Genomic DNA, 17607 nt, shown 5'->3' with positions numbered 1-17607 from the left:
TCTGACATCAGCAATGATATGCCTTGTCCTATATCCTTTTCTGAATCTGGCTTGAATTTCTAGCACTTCCCTGTCAATGTACTGGTGCAATGGTTTGTAAATTTTCTTCAGCACAATTTTACTTGTGTGTGATATTAATGATGTTTGATATCTCCACATTCTGTTTGATTACTTTTCTTTGGAATGAGCACAAATATGTATCTCTTCCAGTCCATTGTCCAGGTAGCTGTTTTCCAAATTTCAACACTTTTCAAATTTCAGCACTTCCAGTGTTGCATCCGTTTGTTGAAACATCTCAATTGGTATTCAGTCAATTCCTGGAGTTTTGTTTTTTGCTGATGCCTTCAATTCAGCTTGGACTTCTTCCTTCAACACCATTGCTTCTTATCATATGCTACCTCCTGAAATGGTTGAACATTGAACAGCTCTTTTTCGTACAATGACTCTGTTAATTCCTCCTGTTTTCTTTTGATACATGCTGTATCTTTTAAGTGTTTGCCCGTAGATTCTTTCAGTATTGTAACTCAAGGCTTGAATTTTTTCTTCAATTCTTTCAGCTTGAGAAATGCTGATGTGTACTTCTCTTTTGGTTTTCTAATTCCAGGTCTTTGCACATTTCATTAAAATACTTTGTTTTCTCGAGCCACCCTTTGAAATCTTCTGTTTTGCTCTTTTTACTTCATCATTTCTTCCATTCACTTAGCTACTTTATGTTCAAGAGCAAGTTTCAGAGTCTTATCTGACATCCATTTTGGTCTTTTCTTTTTCCCTGTCTTTTTAATGACTTAGCTTTCTTCATGTATGATGTCATTGATGTCATCCCACAACTCATTTGGTTTTTGGTCATTATTGCTTATCTATTATTGAGAGGGTCTCTAAAGTCAGGTAGGATACACTCAAGGTCATACTTGGGTTCTTATGGACTTGTTTTGATTTTCTTCAGCTTCAACTTAAACTTGCATGTGAGCAGTTGACATTTGTTCCACAGCCAGCCCCTGGCTTTGTTCTGACTGATGATATTGAGCTTTTCCATCATCTCTTTCCACAGATGTAGTCGATTTGATTCCTGTGTATTCCCTCTGGTGAGGTCCACATGTATAGTCACCATTTATGTTGTTGAAAAAAGATATTTGCAATGAAGAAGATGTTGGTCTTGCAAAATTCTATCTTGTAATTTCTAGCATTGTTTCTATCACCAAAGCCATCTTTCCAACTACCAATCCTTCTTCTTTATTTCGGACTTTCCCATTCCAATTGCCAGTAATTATCAATGCATCTTGATTGCATATTTGATCCATTTCAGACTGCAGAAGTTGGTAAAAAATCTTCAGTTTCTTCATCTTTGGCATTAGTGGTTGGCATGTAAATTGGAATAATAGTTGTATTAACTGGTGTTCTTTGTAGGCATATGGATATTATCCTATCACTTACAGTGTTGTATTTCAGGGTATATCTTGAAATGTTCTTTTTGCTGATGAGTGAAATGCCATTCTCTTCAATTTGTCATTCCTGGCATAGTAGACCATAGGATTATCCAATTAAAAATGGCCAATCCCAGTCCATTTTAGCTCACTAATATCTAGAATACCAATCTTTATGTGTTATATTTCATTTTTGAGGACTTCCAATATTCCTAGAGTCATACTATGTAACATTCCACATTCCCATTACTCATGGATTTTTGTAATTGCTTCTTCTCATTTTGAGTCATTGCCATATCAGCAAAGGTCCCCAAAGCTTTACTTCATCTGTGTCATTAAGGTTGACTCTACTTTGAGGAGGCAGCTCTTCCCCAGTCGTGTTTTGAGTGCCTTCCAACCTAAAGGGCTCATCTTCTGCCACTATACTGGACAATGTTCCACTGCTATTCATAAGGATTTCCCTGGCCATTTTTTCAGAAGTAGAATCACCAGGTTATTCTTTCTAATGTGTCTTAGTGTGGGAGCTCCCCTGAAATCTGTCCACCATGGGTGACCCTGCTAGTGTTTGAAGTATCAGTGGCATAGCTTTCAGCATCACAGCAACTTGCAAGTCACCACAGCAAGATAGAGGAATGGTGGTTCGCATGAATAGAAGCCAATTATTGTACCTTGGATGATGTATTGCATGCTTTTAGGCCCCCACGCTCTACACAACAAAGTAGGAGATAGAACGGAAGCACTAAAAACAATATTAGGCCTAGACAACCTTCAAACTTTGAACTGAACCCACTCCCGCAGATCACCTACAGCCAAACAACGGGCAGGGCTATAGAACGAGCATTAACACCAGTGAGGCATGAGCTCTTCAGAACATTCAAATAAATGAGATGAAAAAAATAGCATTTACTTAAAAACAAAGTTCAAATAGCAGGAAGAGGCAGGAAAGCTGGGCAAATGGGAATGGGGAACCCAGGGTGGAAGTGGGGAGAGCACTGACACATTGAGAGAGCTACAACCAATGTTATGAAAAAATCTATAAATTGTTGACTGGGAAACTGATTTACTCCATAAACTTTCACCTAAACCACTATAAAATGTTCAGCAATCAAACCAACAATAATAACCACAGCAAAAGTATTAGGCTAATTAACTGGGAGGCAGTTGTTCAGACAGAACAAGGGGATACTGTGTGGTTTAAAGTCAGGAAAGGTGTGCGTCGGGGTTTATCCTTTCACCGTACGTATTCAGTTTGTATGCTGAGCAAATAATCTGAGAAGCTGGACTTACATGAAGAAAAACAGGGCATCAGGATTGGAGAAAGACTCATTAACAACCTGTATTATACAGATGACACAACCTTACTTGCTGAAAGTGAAGAGGACTTGAAGCACTTACTGATGAAGATCAAAGACCACAGCCTTGGTCTTTGTATGGATTATGCCTCAGCATAAAGAAAGCAAAAACCTCCCAAGTGGACCAAAAAGCAACATCATGATAAACAGAGAAAAGATTGAAGTTGTCAAGGATTTCGTTTTACTTGGATCCACAATCAACACCCATGGAAGCAGCGGTCAAGAAATCAAAAAAATGCATTGCATTGGACAAATCTGCTGTGAAAGACCCCTTTAAAGTGTTGAAAAGCAAAGATGTCACCTTGAGGACTAAGGCGCACTTGACCCAAGCCATGGTTTTTCAATCGCATCATATGCATGCGAAAGCGGGACAATGAATAAGGAAGATGGAAGAAGAGTTGACACCTTCAAATTGTGGTGTTGGAGAAGAATGTTGAATATACCATGAACTGCCAAAAGAACAAACAAATCTGTCTTGGAAGAAGTACAGCCAGAATGCTCCTTAAAAACAAGGATGGTGAGACTGCATCTCACATATTTTAAACGTGTCAGGAGGGATCAGTCCCTGGAGAAGGACATCATGCTTGGTAAAATAGAGAGTCAGTGAAAAAGAAGACGACCCTCAAGGAGATGGGTTGACACAGTGGCTTCAAGGATGGGCTCAAGCATAGCAACAATTGTGAGGATGGCATAAGACTGGGCAGTGTTTCCTTCTTTTGTGCGTAGGGTCGCTATGAGTAGGAACTGACTCGCCGGTACCTAACAACAACAACAGTGGCTAAAGGGGGCCCTGTTGGCACAGTGGCTAAGAGTTCAGCTGCTAACCAGAATGTTGGCGGTTTGAACCCACCAGCTGCTCTTTGGAAACCCTATGGGATAGCTCTACTCTGTCCTGTAGGGTCGCTATGAGTCGGAATTGACTCTATGACCACCGGTTTTTTTTTTTCTTTTGGTTTAATGGCTAAAGACTTTGAACATCTTTTCATGTGTTTGTTGGTCATTTGAATATCCTCTCTGATAAAATCTCTATTCAAGTCCTTTGCACCTTGTCTGTTTGTAGTTTAATTATAACAGTTTTATATGTATTTTAAGTATTATAATTGAAATTTTTACTTGCTATGTTTATGGTAGTTATAAAGTGCTATAGGAATTTAATTAACTCTTTTTTAATTAAGTATTACCACCTCAACATCCTATTTTCCACTAGCTAATAATCTAACCTCTGTGTAAAATCCTACCTCAGCAGATCCCTAGGGACATTTTATCATGAGTAGGTCTCCTCTAGACATGAAAATTTATTTTACTTGGTAGTACATGTATACTAGTGTGCCCAGCCCTACAGTAGCTCAGAAACCAGCCAATTGTACTTCTCAGATATATGAAATATGTAAAAAAAAAAGGTAATGAGTATAGCGAAAAGGTTAATTTCAGGAACAAAAAATGACAACCTACTTTGGTGCTCTTGAAATAATTTTGTGGGAAATTTGGGTTTTTGTTTTTTCTTAAGAAATACTGGAAGAAAAAAAGCATTATGAGCAAATAAATTTGTACTTTTGCTTTGTATATTGATGAACCTTAACCCAAGATCCATGATACCCTTCGCTATCAAAGGAATGGCTTCAGGAGGCCACTGAAAATTCAAAAATTATATGCAAAAATAATTGTGTGTCTGTGTGTATTTTTCTGGACAGAGGGCTCATAACCTTTACCAGAACTTTTTTAAAAATCTAAAAATCACCAACTATTTGTTGACAGCTCACAAAGTTATTTAGCACAAGGCTCTTGACTCATATATTCAGCCACTTCCTAGATATCTTCGTTGTAATGTCCCACAGGCATCTCAGACTGAAGAGATCTGAAACTAAGCTCAGTATATCTTCTGACACCCCGAAACCTGTGTGTTCCCTGTAAAGGAATGGACCATCATTTCTTGCTTTACAGGGAAGAATCTCAGATGTCATTCTTAGTTTTTCATTTCCCTTTGGGCCCCCTCCCCTAAATTCAGTCAGGGTTATTTCCTGAGGATTCTACCCCTTCTTCTGGTATCTGACTACTTCTACTAGTCGTCACTCCCTCCCAAATGACTAGTGCTTACACTTTCTAATAACCTTCCTGACTCTAGTCTTGCTCCTGTTTAGCCCATTTTTGAAACTGCAGTTAATGTGTCTTTGAAAATCCATAAATGATCTTGTTCCTTCCGTGCATAGAACCATTCAGGTTTTCTGTTCCCTCGGATAAACTCTAGACTTCTTAAGTTGGCCTTCAGGGCCTCACTGTATGTAGCCTGTGTGAGCAGTCTTTATTTCAAAAAGTGTGATTTAGTCATTCTGAATTTACTTCGATATCTTTGATGTGTCAATGCTTTCTTTCTTCTCGGCCTTTGTACATTCTCTTCTTTCAGCTCAGAATGTTCTTTCCACACCCCCTCATGCCATTTTCACTTACATCCCGTCCCCTTATTGCCTGACTTTTACTTTAGATCTAAAGCTTTCTCTGACCTTATTGTACCCTCTATGTGCCCCTTTCTGATGTCATACTATCTTTTCTTGTGATTACTTGTTTACTAGAAGATTCAAGATGGAAAAGACTAACTACTCACTGTTATATACCCTTTACTTTATACAGCTGGTTCTCAAAGCATCACTTCAGAACTTGTTAGAAAAGCAGATTCGCAAGCCCCACCCTAGGCCTACGGAGTCAGAAACTGTGGAGCCCAGAGATCTGTTTTATCAAGTCCTCCAGGAGATCTAGTGCAGGATAAATTTTGAAAACCGTTAATCTATATCACATCTGGTATTGGAGGCTGGCAAAGAACATTTGTTGAGTACAGTTTATTAATGATATTGTTTTACCCAAAGATATTTGTGTTTTATTGCTGGTAAATACATAGCCACATAATTTCAAAGGAGTGTGGCTAAAGGGAGCTATGTAACATGTATAAAACGGCTCTTATTTCTTCATAGGGATCACTGGGTGGGTGAGAGGTATCTGCATATCAGACTACAGTATTTCACCCAGCTGTGTCTATGATTAGTAAGCCAATGAGACTCAAAAGTCTTCCATTCTCTTCATTACAAACAGGATGTACACAGTGTTTTGTGAGCTTTCTCAGTGATGATTATTTTATCATTATCCCATTTTATTTTTCAACAAATATTTATCAAGTATGTGCTCTGGATAGAATTCAGGCTTTGTGACTTAAGATATACATGACCTTAGGCAATTTGCTTAATTAGCCTTGCTATGTCTCAGATGCCTTACTTATAAGGGGTTAATAATAGCACTTGGTGTCATGGGATTGTTGTAAAGTGCTTAGAATAATACCCAAAGTATAGTAACCAGCCAGTAAATACTATTACTGCTGTATATCAAGTGCTGTCCTAAGTCCAGGGATAGTGGAGATAGAGTGGCGAACAAGACAGTCGAAGTCTCTGCCCTCGTGGAGTTTACAATCCAGTACTTTATAATTGTAAAGACAAAGACATATTTCTAGTTCCCATGAGTAATATTAGCTTCCTTAACTTCCCTTTTTTCTGCATCACATTTTACTTGTAATATTAATCTCTGATTCCTCCCTTTCCACATATCCACTTAATTGCCAAATCTCTCAAGCCCACTTCCCAGCTCCTTCCGTTCTTGTTTTTTCCTCTTCAGTCTTAGGGCCAGGGCTATGGTCCTCATTTCCTCTTTTTTTTTTTTTTTTACTTTTTTAATAATCTTTTTTTGACCTTTGTAATAGTGAAGAGACAGACAAAATCAATAGTAATAATAACACAGGGAATATATGCAATGACAGTAGATCTGTACAGAATATTAAGAGAACACAGAAGGGGGACACATATCTACATTTCAAGTCTCAGCGTAACTTCTTGCTGCTTTGTTTCCTCTGATTCCTCTACAATCACAAGTAATCTTTTCTTGTCTCCTTGAATTTCCTTAGTACAAATTGATTACTTCCAATTTGTTTAATACATAGATGCATATGTATGTATTCATATATCTCGCCTGTTAGACTTCTAATTCTGGGAAAGGCAATGGAGATTAAAGCACTGTTATTTCAGCCAGGCAGGGGTGTCAAAGAGGACATTTAGAAATGTCTGGAGACATTTTTAGCTGTCACAACTGTGGGAGCAGAGAGTGCTACAGGCATCTAGTAGGAGAGGCCAGAGATCCTGGCTCTACCACTTAACTAGCTATATGACCTTGGGCAAGTTACTTTACCCCCTCAGTAGAACTGAATGTATATAATGTAATCTTGCCACACAGTGTTATGTATCTGTTAGGTATTCATATTCTCATATATATAGTAATATATGTTAATATATAATAGCTTTATTATTGAATCCAGGATGGGATATATGTATCTCACCACAATGTCTAGCTTAGTGACTTAGAAAAAAATGTTGAATGAGTAGTGAACTAGATCTTCTATAAATCTTCTATAAATGCATATCTTTTAGAACCAGCTGTTCTATCTTTTCACAGAACTTTATGTGCATGAATCATCATTGTCAAATGTGCCCTCCTCCACCTGGAACTGCCCTGGCCTGCTATACTAAGGGAGGGAAACAGATAAAATCTCTGTGCTCGCCATCAGATACAGATAGGTATTGAGCGCCTTGGTACAAATAGAGCCCAAACAGAGATCACAAAACCAGAAATTTCCCAGGAAACTAAATAAATAATCAGTAAAAGCAGATCAAAAACATTTTTTTTTTTTTTTAATTTCTGCTGTCTGATTTCTTTTAGGTGCTGAGCTTGCTGATATCTTTTGTAGAAGTCCAGTTCGCTGGACTATGTGAGCCATTGTATTTTCTTTTTGTTCATTAAGTAAAAAGAGGAGGAAAATACAAAGACCAAATACTTGCTGTCTTTGGATAATTCTTTGTGTGCCTGATCTTCCTCTTTTCTACACAGTGTCTGTAACCTATCTACTGCTATTTGTCAACCAGATGAACTAAATGCTCCCAGTGCTGTATCATTGTTACTGGATTAGTATAATTACACTGTGGTGTCATTGACCTTCTTTATGCATTGTCTTTTCTCACTGCAGCAACGGTAGAAGCTCTTTTAGCTTATGAATAATGTGTATGGAAGTATTTTGCACTTTTACTATAGAAGTTTTTTGGAATAAGTGTAAAAGCAGAATGTTTTCTTTTTATTCTGTAAGAAATATTTCTCTAATACTAAGCCCCAAATGATATTATTATAAATAATTTAACAAATTTTTAAATGATTTAAAAATATTACAAAAATTTCAGACCCATAAAGCATCACTGCAATGATATGGCAAATTTTCTCCTTTGCATTTTTATTTCTATATATATTTCTATATATGTATTTTTCTTATTTATTTAGCATTGTCGTAATCAGCAAGTATACAATTTTATAACCTAGTTGTAAGAATTGTTTTATTAATTTTATATATGCAAGTATAAAAATTAAAAGAATAAGTCATATGATGTGTTCAGAAGTAAATATAATAAAGAATCTTAAAGCACTGGCTAATATTGTGAAGAATTACAAATCAATATCAATATATTAACAGAAATATAAATATTCTTGATTATGTATTATTCCCTTGTGCATAATCTCTTAAAAATGTTTTTCTTATATGAAGCTATTTGAAAAGGTTTTCACATATGAGGCTCTTTGAAAATAATTCTAAAGGAAATATACAAATAAATATGATATAAACAGTCAGCAGTATGCTGTCTTGATCTTTCTGCACATTTACCTGAATTCGGCAGACGAGTATTAAATATCAACTATATACAAATATAAAGCCAAAGTTCTGTGTTAACTGCTAACAGGAAGTTGTGTAAACAAGTCTCTTTCCCTCAAGGAACCTACACTTTAGCGGGGAATTCAGACAAAGGACACATCTAACTACAGGCATACCTCAGAGATATTGCGGGCTCAGTTCCAGACCACCACATGAAAGCAAATATCACAATAAAACAAGTCACATGAATTTTTTTATTTCCCAGTGCATATAAAAGTTGCATTCATACTATACCGTAGCCTATTAAGTGTGCAGTAGCATTATGTCTGAAAAAAACAATGTACATACCTTAAAAAAAAAAATATTGCTAAAAAAGTGGTAACCATCATCTGAGCCTTCAGCAAGTCATAATTCTTTTTGCTGGGGGACGGTGGAGCCTCAGTGTTGATGACTGCTGACTGATCAGAAAGGTGGTTGCTGAAGGTTGGGGTGGCTGTTGCAGATTTCTTAAAATAAGATAACAACAAAGTTTGCCGCATCAGTTGACTCTTCCCTTTCACAAAAGAATTCTCTGTAGTGTGCTATGCTGTTTGATAGCATTTTACCCACAGGACACCATCTTTCAAAATTGGAGTCAGTCCTCTCAAACCCTGTAACTGCCTTATCAACTAAGTTTATGTAATATTCTAAATCCATTTTTGTCATTTCAACAATGTGCACAGCATCTTCACCAGGAGTAGATTCCATCTTAAGAAACCACTTTCTTTGCTCATCCGTAAGAAACAACTCCTCATCCATTCAAGTTTTATCATGAGATTGCAGCAATTCAGTCACATCTTCGGGCTCCACTTCTAATTTTAGCTCTCTTGCTATTTCCACCACATCTGCAGTTACTTCCTTCACTGAAGTCTTGAACCCCTCAAAGTCATCCATGAGAGTTGGAATCAACTTCTTCCAAACTCCTGTTAATGTTGATGTTTTCACCTCCTCCCATGAATCAAGAATGTTCCTAATGGCATCTAGAATGGTGACTCCTTCCCAGAAGGTTTTTAATGCCCTTTGCCCAGATCCATCAGAAGAATCACTATCTATGGCAGCTATAGCCTTATGAAATGTATTTCTTAAATAATGAGACTTGAAAGTCAAAATCATTCCTTGATCCATGGGCTACAGAATGGATGTTGTGTCAGTAGGCATGAAAACAACATCAGTCTCCTTATATATCTTCATCAGAGTTCTTGGGTGATCAGGTGTATTGTCACTGAGCAGTAATATTTTGAAAGGAATCTTTTTTTCTGATAAGTAGGTCTCAAGAGGGAGCTCAAGTTATTCAGTAAACCATGTTGTAAACACACGTGCTGTCATCCAGGCTTTGTTGTTCCATTTATATATAGAGCACAGGCAGAGTAGATTTAGCGTAATTCTTAAAGGCTCTCGGATTTTCGGAATGGTAACTGAGCATTGGTTTCAACTTAAAGTCTCCAGCTGCCTTAGCCCCTAACAAAAGAGTCAGCCTGTCCTTTGAAGCTTTGAAGCCAGGCATTGACTTCTCTCTAGCTTAGAAAGTCCTAGATGGCATCTTCTTTCAAAATAAGGCTGTTTTGTCTACATTGAAAAATCTGTTTTTTAGTGTAGCCACCTTCATCAGTTCTCTCCTGGATAACTTGCTGGAGCTTCTACATCAGCCCTTGGCTGCTTCACCTTGCACTTTTATGTTATAGAGGCAGCTTCTTTCCTTAAACCTCATGAACCAACCTCTGCTAGCTTCAAGCTTTTCTTCTGCACCTTCCTTACCTCTCTCAGCCTGCATAGAATTGAAGAGACTTAAGGCCTTGCTCTGGATTAGAGTTTGGCTTAAGGGAATGTTGTGGCTGGTTTGATCTATCCAGACCACTAAAACGTTCTCCATATCAGCACTAAGGCCGTTTCTCTTTCTTATCGTTCATGTGTTCACTGGAGTAGAAATTTTAATTTCCTTCAAGGACTTTTCCTTTGTGTTCACAATTTGGCTAATCGATGCAAGAAGCCTAGCTTTGGGCCTATCTTGGTTTTTGACCTGCTTTCTTCACTAAGCTTAATCATTTCTAGCTTTTGATTTAAAGTGAGACACATGAGACTCTTTCTTCACTTCAACACTTACAGGCCATTGTAGGGTTATTAATTGGCCTAATTTCAATATTGTTGTGTCTCTGGGAATGGGGAGGCCTGAGGAGAGGGAGAGAGATGAGGGTACAGCCAGTTGGTGGAGCAATCAGAACGCACACAACATTTATTGGTAAAGTTCGCTGTCTTATGTGGGCACCATTCGTGGCGCCTCAAAACAATTACAATAGTAACATGAAAGATCACTGATCACAGATTACCATAACGGATATAATAATAATGGAAAAAATTTGAAATATTGTGAAAATCACCAAAATGTGACACAGACACAAAGTGAGCCCATGCTGATGGAAAAATGGCACTGATAGACTTACTCGATGCTGGATTGTTACAAACCTTCAATTTGTAAAAAATGCAGTATCTGTGAAGTGCAATAAAACAAAGCATAATAAAATAAGGTAGGTCTGTATGTTACAAGTTAGTATTAGTTAACTGCTTCATTAGTGATGTAAATGAAGTGTAGCAGTATTATGTAAGAGAACGATTTTCTCTGTATGAGAAGATTTGTATGGCATGTATAATTTATTTAGTCTGTTAATACTGGGTGGTACTTCTTTTTTTCTTTTTAGCTTCAACAGAGAGAAATTTATTCTCTCACAGTCTTGGAGGCTAGAAGTCCAAATTCAGAGCATCAGCTACAATGGGTAGGACTTTTATTGACAGAGATGAAGAAAGAATATTCTTGGTAGAAAGAACAGCTCGAAAAAAGTTGGGAAAGAGAAGAAAATAGTTTGCCAACAGAGAATTATCTAGTAGCGCTGAAGTATTTAGGTTCTGATAGGGCAAAGAGAGATAACAGAAGGAAAAACTTTAAAAAATGCTCTGGAAATGGAGATGGAGGCAGGTCAGAGTGAGCCTTGAATATCATTATAAAGAATTTGAAAATTTTTTAATTGGGAGCCATGAGCATATTTGAGAAGAGAAATAACTCTTCTAACGTGTAATATAAGAAGGTAGTTTAAGAGGCAGTGTAAGGGGTGGATAAAGAACTGTGAAATTATAAAGGGGAGCACCCAGATTTATTTATATATGTCACCAAAAAAGTAAGTTATTTGTACTTTAGATGAAGGTTTAGAGAACAAACTAGTTTCTCATTAAACAGCACACATACTGTTTTATGACATTGGTTAACAACCCCACAACATGTCAGCACTCTCAGTTCTCCACCTTGGGTTCCCTATTACCACTTTCCTGTCCCCTCCTGCCTTCTAGTCCTTGCCCCAGGGCTGGTGTGCCCTTTTAGTCTAGTTTTGTTTTATGGGCCTGTCCACTCTTTGGCTGAAGGGTGAACCTCAGGAGTGACTTCATTACTGAACTGAAAGGGTGTCTGACAGCCATATACTCTTAGGGTTTCTCCAGTCTTAGTCAGGCCAGCAAGTCTGGTCTTTCTTTTTGAGTTAGAATTTTGTTCTACATTTTAAGCTTAATTGATAGCTAAAAATATAGATCTCATATTCCGTGGAGCTATCAGAGGTAAAGGTGTAAATTTAAAAGTCATTCACAGAGAGAGGCTAGAAAAGTTTTAGAAAACGTATCACTCGATAAGAATATAAAATATTATTTTATAATATAAAGAGCAGGAAAGATGGACGAATGGAAACCGAGGACCTAGGGAGGAAGTGGGTAGAGTGCTGTCGCATTGAGGGGATTGCAACTAATGTCACAAAAACAAAATGTGTAGAAATTGTTTAATGGTAAACAAATTTCCTTTGTAAACTTTTACCCAAACCACAATAAAATGTTCAAAAAATGAAACAATAAAATAAGGAGAAGAGAATATTTGTGATTCCTTATCATTGAGTATTGAATGGAGAATGAAAACCTGGTAGATAAGGCTGAATAAATTATGAAGAAGATAAGGTGATTAATTACCGGGAGAACATATCAAAGAGTTTCAGTGAGTGGGTAGTCACAAGTGCTGAAATACTATAGAGAATAGCAGTTGGACAAAAACTGAGAGGAAATTATTGTTTAAGTGGTCATAGAGTGATAGAGCTTAAAGATTTTGAATACCATTTTATCTTAAGCGCCTACAGATTTTGAGTAACATAATTAACATGTTTGACCTAATAGATACACGTAGACCTCTGTTTCTAACAGAGAGTACACATTCTTTTCAAACCTACATGGAAGATTGAAAAAAAAAAGCAAGCAAGCTAGTTAGCTGGCTACAGAAGAAGGCTAAATACAATTGCTGTCAGACAAACCAAGGTCACTAATTACAATGTCATAAAATTAGAAAATAAAGTGGATGACAGAGTACTTACTACATCATAACACTGTATTTCCAGTTGCCATTAGTTGATTCTGACTCCTGGCGACCCCATGTATGTCAGAGCAGAACTATTCTCCGTAGGGTTTTCAATGGCTGATTTATTTGGAAGTAGATCGCTAAGCTTTTCTTCCAAGGCACCTCTGGGTGGACTCAATCCCCCAACCTTTCGATCAGCAGCCAAGTGGATAACTGCTTACACCGCCCAGTGATTCCAACACTTTACTTAAGGACTATATAAATGGAAGAAAATGCACACAACTATTAACACTGGACATTTGTAAGTGTTGGATCTATGAATGACTACTTTTTCCCTACTTTCTATATTTAAGTCAGACTAGGAAGAAGGACCTGGTGGTCTACTTCTGAAAAAAAATTAGCCAGTGAAAACCTTATGAATAGCTGCAGAACATTGTCTGATATAGTGCTGGAAGATGAGCCTGTCAGGTTGGAAGGCCCTCAAAAGATGACTGGGGAAGAGCTGCCTCCTCAAAGTAGAGTTGGCCTTAATCACGTGGATGGAGTCAAGCTTTCAGGACCTTCATTTGCTGATGTGCCACTATTCAAAATAAAAAACAGCTGCAAACATCCATTAATATTAGGAATATGGAATGTACAAAGTATGAATCTAGGAAATTGGGAATCATGAAAAATGAAATGGAATGCAAAAGATTGCTGTCATAGGCATTACTGAGCTGAAATGGACTGGTACTGGCCATTTTGAATCAATCATATAGTCTACTATGCAGGGAATATCCTTGGAGAAGGACATCATGCTTTCTAAAGTAGATGATCAGCAAAGAAGAGTAAGACCCTCAAGGAGATGAATTGTCACATTGGCTGCAACAGTGGGCTCAAGCATAATAACAATTGTGGGAATGACTCAGGACTGGACAGTGTTTTGTCCTGTTATACATAGGGTCGCTATGAGTCGGAACCAACACAATGGCACCTAACAACAGCATATTAAAAAAAAAAAAAAAAGCTCAATAAAAGATTATACTGACTGCAATTAGAGACAATTTTTTTTAAGTCTTTATTCATAACTTTGACAGTATGAACTAGATTGATGTTTCAAATCAGTCTTAACATTTTAGATCATTTGTTAAAAGATTAGGTAGGTATACAAAAGTGTGCGTGTACTGAAGTTTAAACCAGAATTAATGTTGCAAGGAAATATGTTGGAGCGGTTTTTATTTGGATGATATGAAAGTATATAAGTAGAGTCAAATGACTGTTTTATCCCATAGATTATTCCAAGCGGGATGTATCTCATAATTTTTCTTTCCAAATCAGGAAAATAATTTACTTGGATTTCAGTATATAGTTTAATATACATAATATACTCGTAATTCTTTCTTTTTTTAATACTTTATTTGTTGTTGTTGAGAATATACACAGCCAAACAGACATCAATTCAGCGGTTTCTACATGTACAATTTAGTGATATTGATTACTTTCTTTAAGTTGTGCAACCATCCTCATTCTCCTTTTCTGAATTTGTTCCCCAATTAACAGAAACTCAATGCCCCCTAAATTACGTAGCTAATCATTCGAGTTGCTGTTGTCACTTTGATCCCTTATAGATATATATAGAGTATAATGGTCAAGGCAGAAATTCTTTAATAGTTAAGCTAAACAATTGTTTGCTTTTAACAAGACTTCGGGTGATATTTTTGGTTTAAGGATTATCTCAAGGCAGTAGTTTCAGGGGTTCACACAGCCTCTGTGGCTCTAGAAAATCTGGATTCCATGAGAATTTGAAATTCTGTTTTGCATTTTTTCCCTTTTGATCAGAATTCTTCCATAGAATCTTTGATCAGAATGTTGAGTAATGGTAGCTGGACACCATCCAGTTCTTCTGGTCTCATGGCAAAGGATGTAGTTGCTTGTGGAGGCAGTTAGCCACACATCCATTTTCTCCTCCTGTTCCTGACTGTCCCTCTTCCTCTGTTGATCCACAAAAATAGAGACCAATTGTTGTGCCTTGGATGGCCACTTGCAGGCTTTTAAGACCCCAGGTGCTATGCAGTGAACTAGGAGGTAGAACAGAAGCACTAGACACATTATTAAGCCAATTAATTGGGATGCCCCATGAAGCCATGACCCAAACTTCTTAACCAAGGAACCAAATCCCATGATGTATTTGGGTGTACATAAGCAGCCTCAGTAGCTACTTTTTTTTTTTTTTTTTGGCAAATACTGATTGTTTTTTTAAAAGCAATTTGAAACATTCACAAATTTAGATAGCATTAATGCACCTAGAAAATCAAACCTTATCAAAAATCGTGTAATTCACATGCACATTTATCAGCAACTGTATGTTTTATACTGAGAACCCTGAACTTGCTACTGAGTCAAGATGTAATTTTCTACGAAGTTGTAGTAAGTCTTTGAGTTCCTTATCAGACATTGCACTGCAGGCATGAAAGTGATAATGGACAGGAAACGACACTGTGTCAAGTATTTTATGTATTTTATTTTAATGACATTTAATCTTCACAATGGTGCCCAAAAGAAGACTACAATATATTAGTTTTATAGAAGTGGAAACTGAAACGAAAGTGGTTAAATATGTTGCGTAGTTTAACGTAGTTTATAGACACCTAGTTCAGAAAGTATACCCGTGCAGTTTCCATTACTATTAGTTTTTAGCAACATGTTTGTTTCATGTAATGTTTTCCATAACCCATCTTTCTTCCTGACCAAATATTTTAGTTTTAATAGGAATATTTTAATATTAATTAAAAGATTCTAAATGATCAAAAGACAAACTGTTCGCTGGAAAAAAACAGCCCTTAAATATATGAAAAGTACTGAACTCCATCCATTCACAGTAAAGGAAATGTTAATCAAAACTGCAGTGATATATCTCACTTTGTAGATTGGCAAAAATTCAAACACCTCATAACATATTCTTTGGACAAGGTGGTAGAAAAAAAACCTTTGTGTGTTACTGGTAGAAGTGTACAATGATACAACTTCTATATAAGAGAATAACGAAAATATGTATTAAAACTACAGATGTTTTACCCTTTCACTCATAATCCCAGAGAATCAGTCCAAAAAAATACCTACATGTACGAGATGACATGTCACAAGGGTGTTTGTTGAAACATTATTTATAATAGCAAAGGTTTGGAAACAACCTGACTGTCCATTAATAACAGATTGGTTAAACAGTGCTACAGCCACACAATGGAATTCTGTGCGGCAGTAAAAAGAAGATGAGAATATCACCAAGCGTTGCTCTGGAAACATCTCTATTGTTAAGTTAAAAATTCAAGGTGCTGAATAATTTTTAAAGTTTCCTACTTTTTGAAAGTAAGAATACAAATTCATATTTGTTTGAATTTGCATAAAGAACCTTTAGAATAAATAAAAACTAGTAACAATGATTACCCATACAGGATAGGCTTGGGATTCGGATGGGAGGAGGCAAGGATAGGAAGAAAAAGTCTCTTCTAAAAATTTTCAGCCTTATTTTCTGTTTTAAGTTCTCACATGCTTTTATGCATACTATAAAATGATTTTCTCAAATTGTGTGTTATCCTTTCTTTGGAACAAAAAGTTATGAACATACAGTACTTGCTAAATTTTTTAAAATTTTACCGTCAAATGATACCGTTTTAAAAATTATATTCCTAGATCCATATTTATTCTCTTGGAATGACATTGTATTGGGGGGCTGATCATGAAGTACCTCAGAGCCAAGTAAGTCAGTTTTTTACATTTGTTACAATTTTTACATTTGTATGACTTTATACTTTTTACAATGCTCTTCCATGTATTTATGTATGTCCTACAGCATGCTGTCAAGTACACCAGTATCTCTGTGCTGGTTGTTCACATTAGTAATGCCATACTTTCAGAATGAAGTAATAATAAAATGCTGAAGAAATTATTTTTGAAATATTCTTAGAATTACAATAACTACTCATGTTTCAACAATTCAGCCTGTGAGATGTAGCTGTCCCTTTAAAAATTATAGCAAGGGAAATGGGAGTGTAGTTTATTTCTTCTAATACAGTGATTGATAAAAGGGGTTATAAATGTCTTTGATAAGTCATTCTGGTACTGAATGAGATACCTTTTTTGGTACAAAAATGTTAGGAATAGTTTATGTCACTGAGTACAGTATAAAAGAACTTCACCACTTTTGTCTCTTATCACTTCAAAAATCGTACTTCGCTATCCTCTGCAACAGCAGGTACAGATATTAAATTGACACTTGATGAAGTCTCAGGCTCTGATGACCATTGAGCTGCTTCTAGTCTTTGTCAAGTTTGTTGCGTTTAATTTTCTAAAATAATCCTCATTCCTAAAAATCTGATATAAGCAGTAGAAAGTAATAACCGGAAATCAAAAAATACGTATATTAAAGCAAATGTATAGCATAGAATTAGGCTTTATTTGACATTTAGAATCAAAAACTAAAATAATTAGGTGTGTGTTTTTTATTAAATCTGAGAAGTAACAAGCATCTGAGATGTTTATTCTAAAATTCTAACATCTGTGAAAGATGAATGATACTCTCAAACTTGGTTTGGTCTCACTTTACAGCAGAAAAAATGCTGCGTATTTCTTTTTCTCCCCTCTTTCAATTCTGTAAATATAGAGGAGAAAGTTAAATTATTATTGGAAATAATGGTGTCAAATATATTATGCAGCCTA

The 17607-nt window shown here is 36.4% G+C and overlaps 1 protein-coding gene across 16 annotated transcripts in view; it reads left to right on the top strand.

Moving 5' to 3' along the window:
* Positions 1-17607, top strand: part of PTPN13 (protein tyrosine phosphatase non-receptor type 13) — a 1019774-nt gene that overhangs the window by 856087 nt on the left and 146080 nt on the right. For all 16 annotated transcript variants that reach the window (XM_049885787.1, XM_049885797.1, XM_049885791.1 and 13 more), the window contains one exon: positions 16582-16647. In XM_049885787.1, the coding sequence (XP_049741744.1) occupies positions 16582-16647 (66 nt within the window). The remainder of the gene's footprint in view (positions 1-16581; positions 16648-17607) is intronic.

This window comes from Elephas maximus, chromosome 5 (genome assembly GCF_024166365.1).
Source record: "Elephas maximus indicus isolate mEleMax1 chromosome 5, mEleMax1 primary haplotype, whole genome shotgun sequence".
NCBI classification, from domain to species: Eukaryota; Metazoa; Chordata; class Mammalia; order Proboscidea; family Elephantidae; genus Elephas; species Elephas maximus.
The sequence above is the reverse complement of the archived record's forward strand: the minus strand, read 5'-3'. Positions and strand labels throughout refer to the sequence as shown.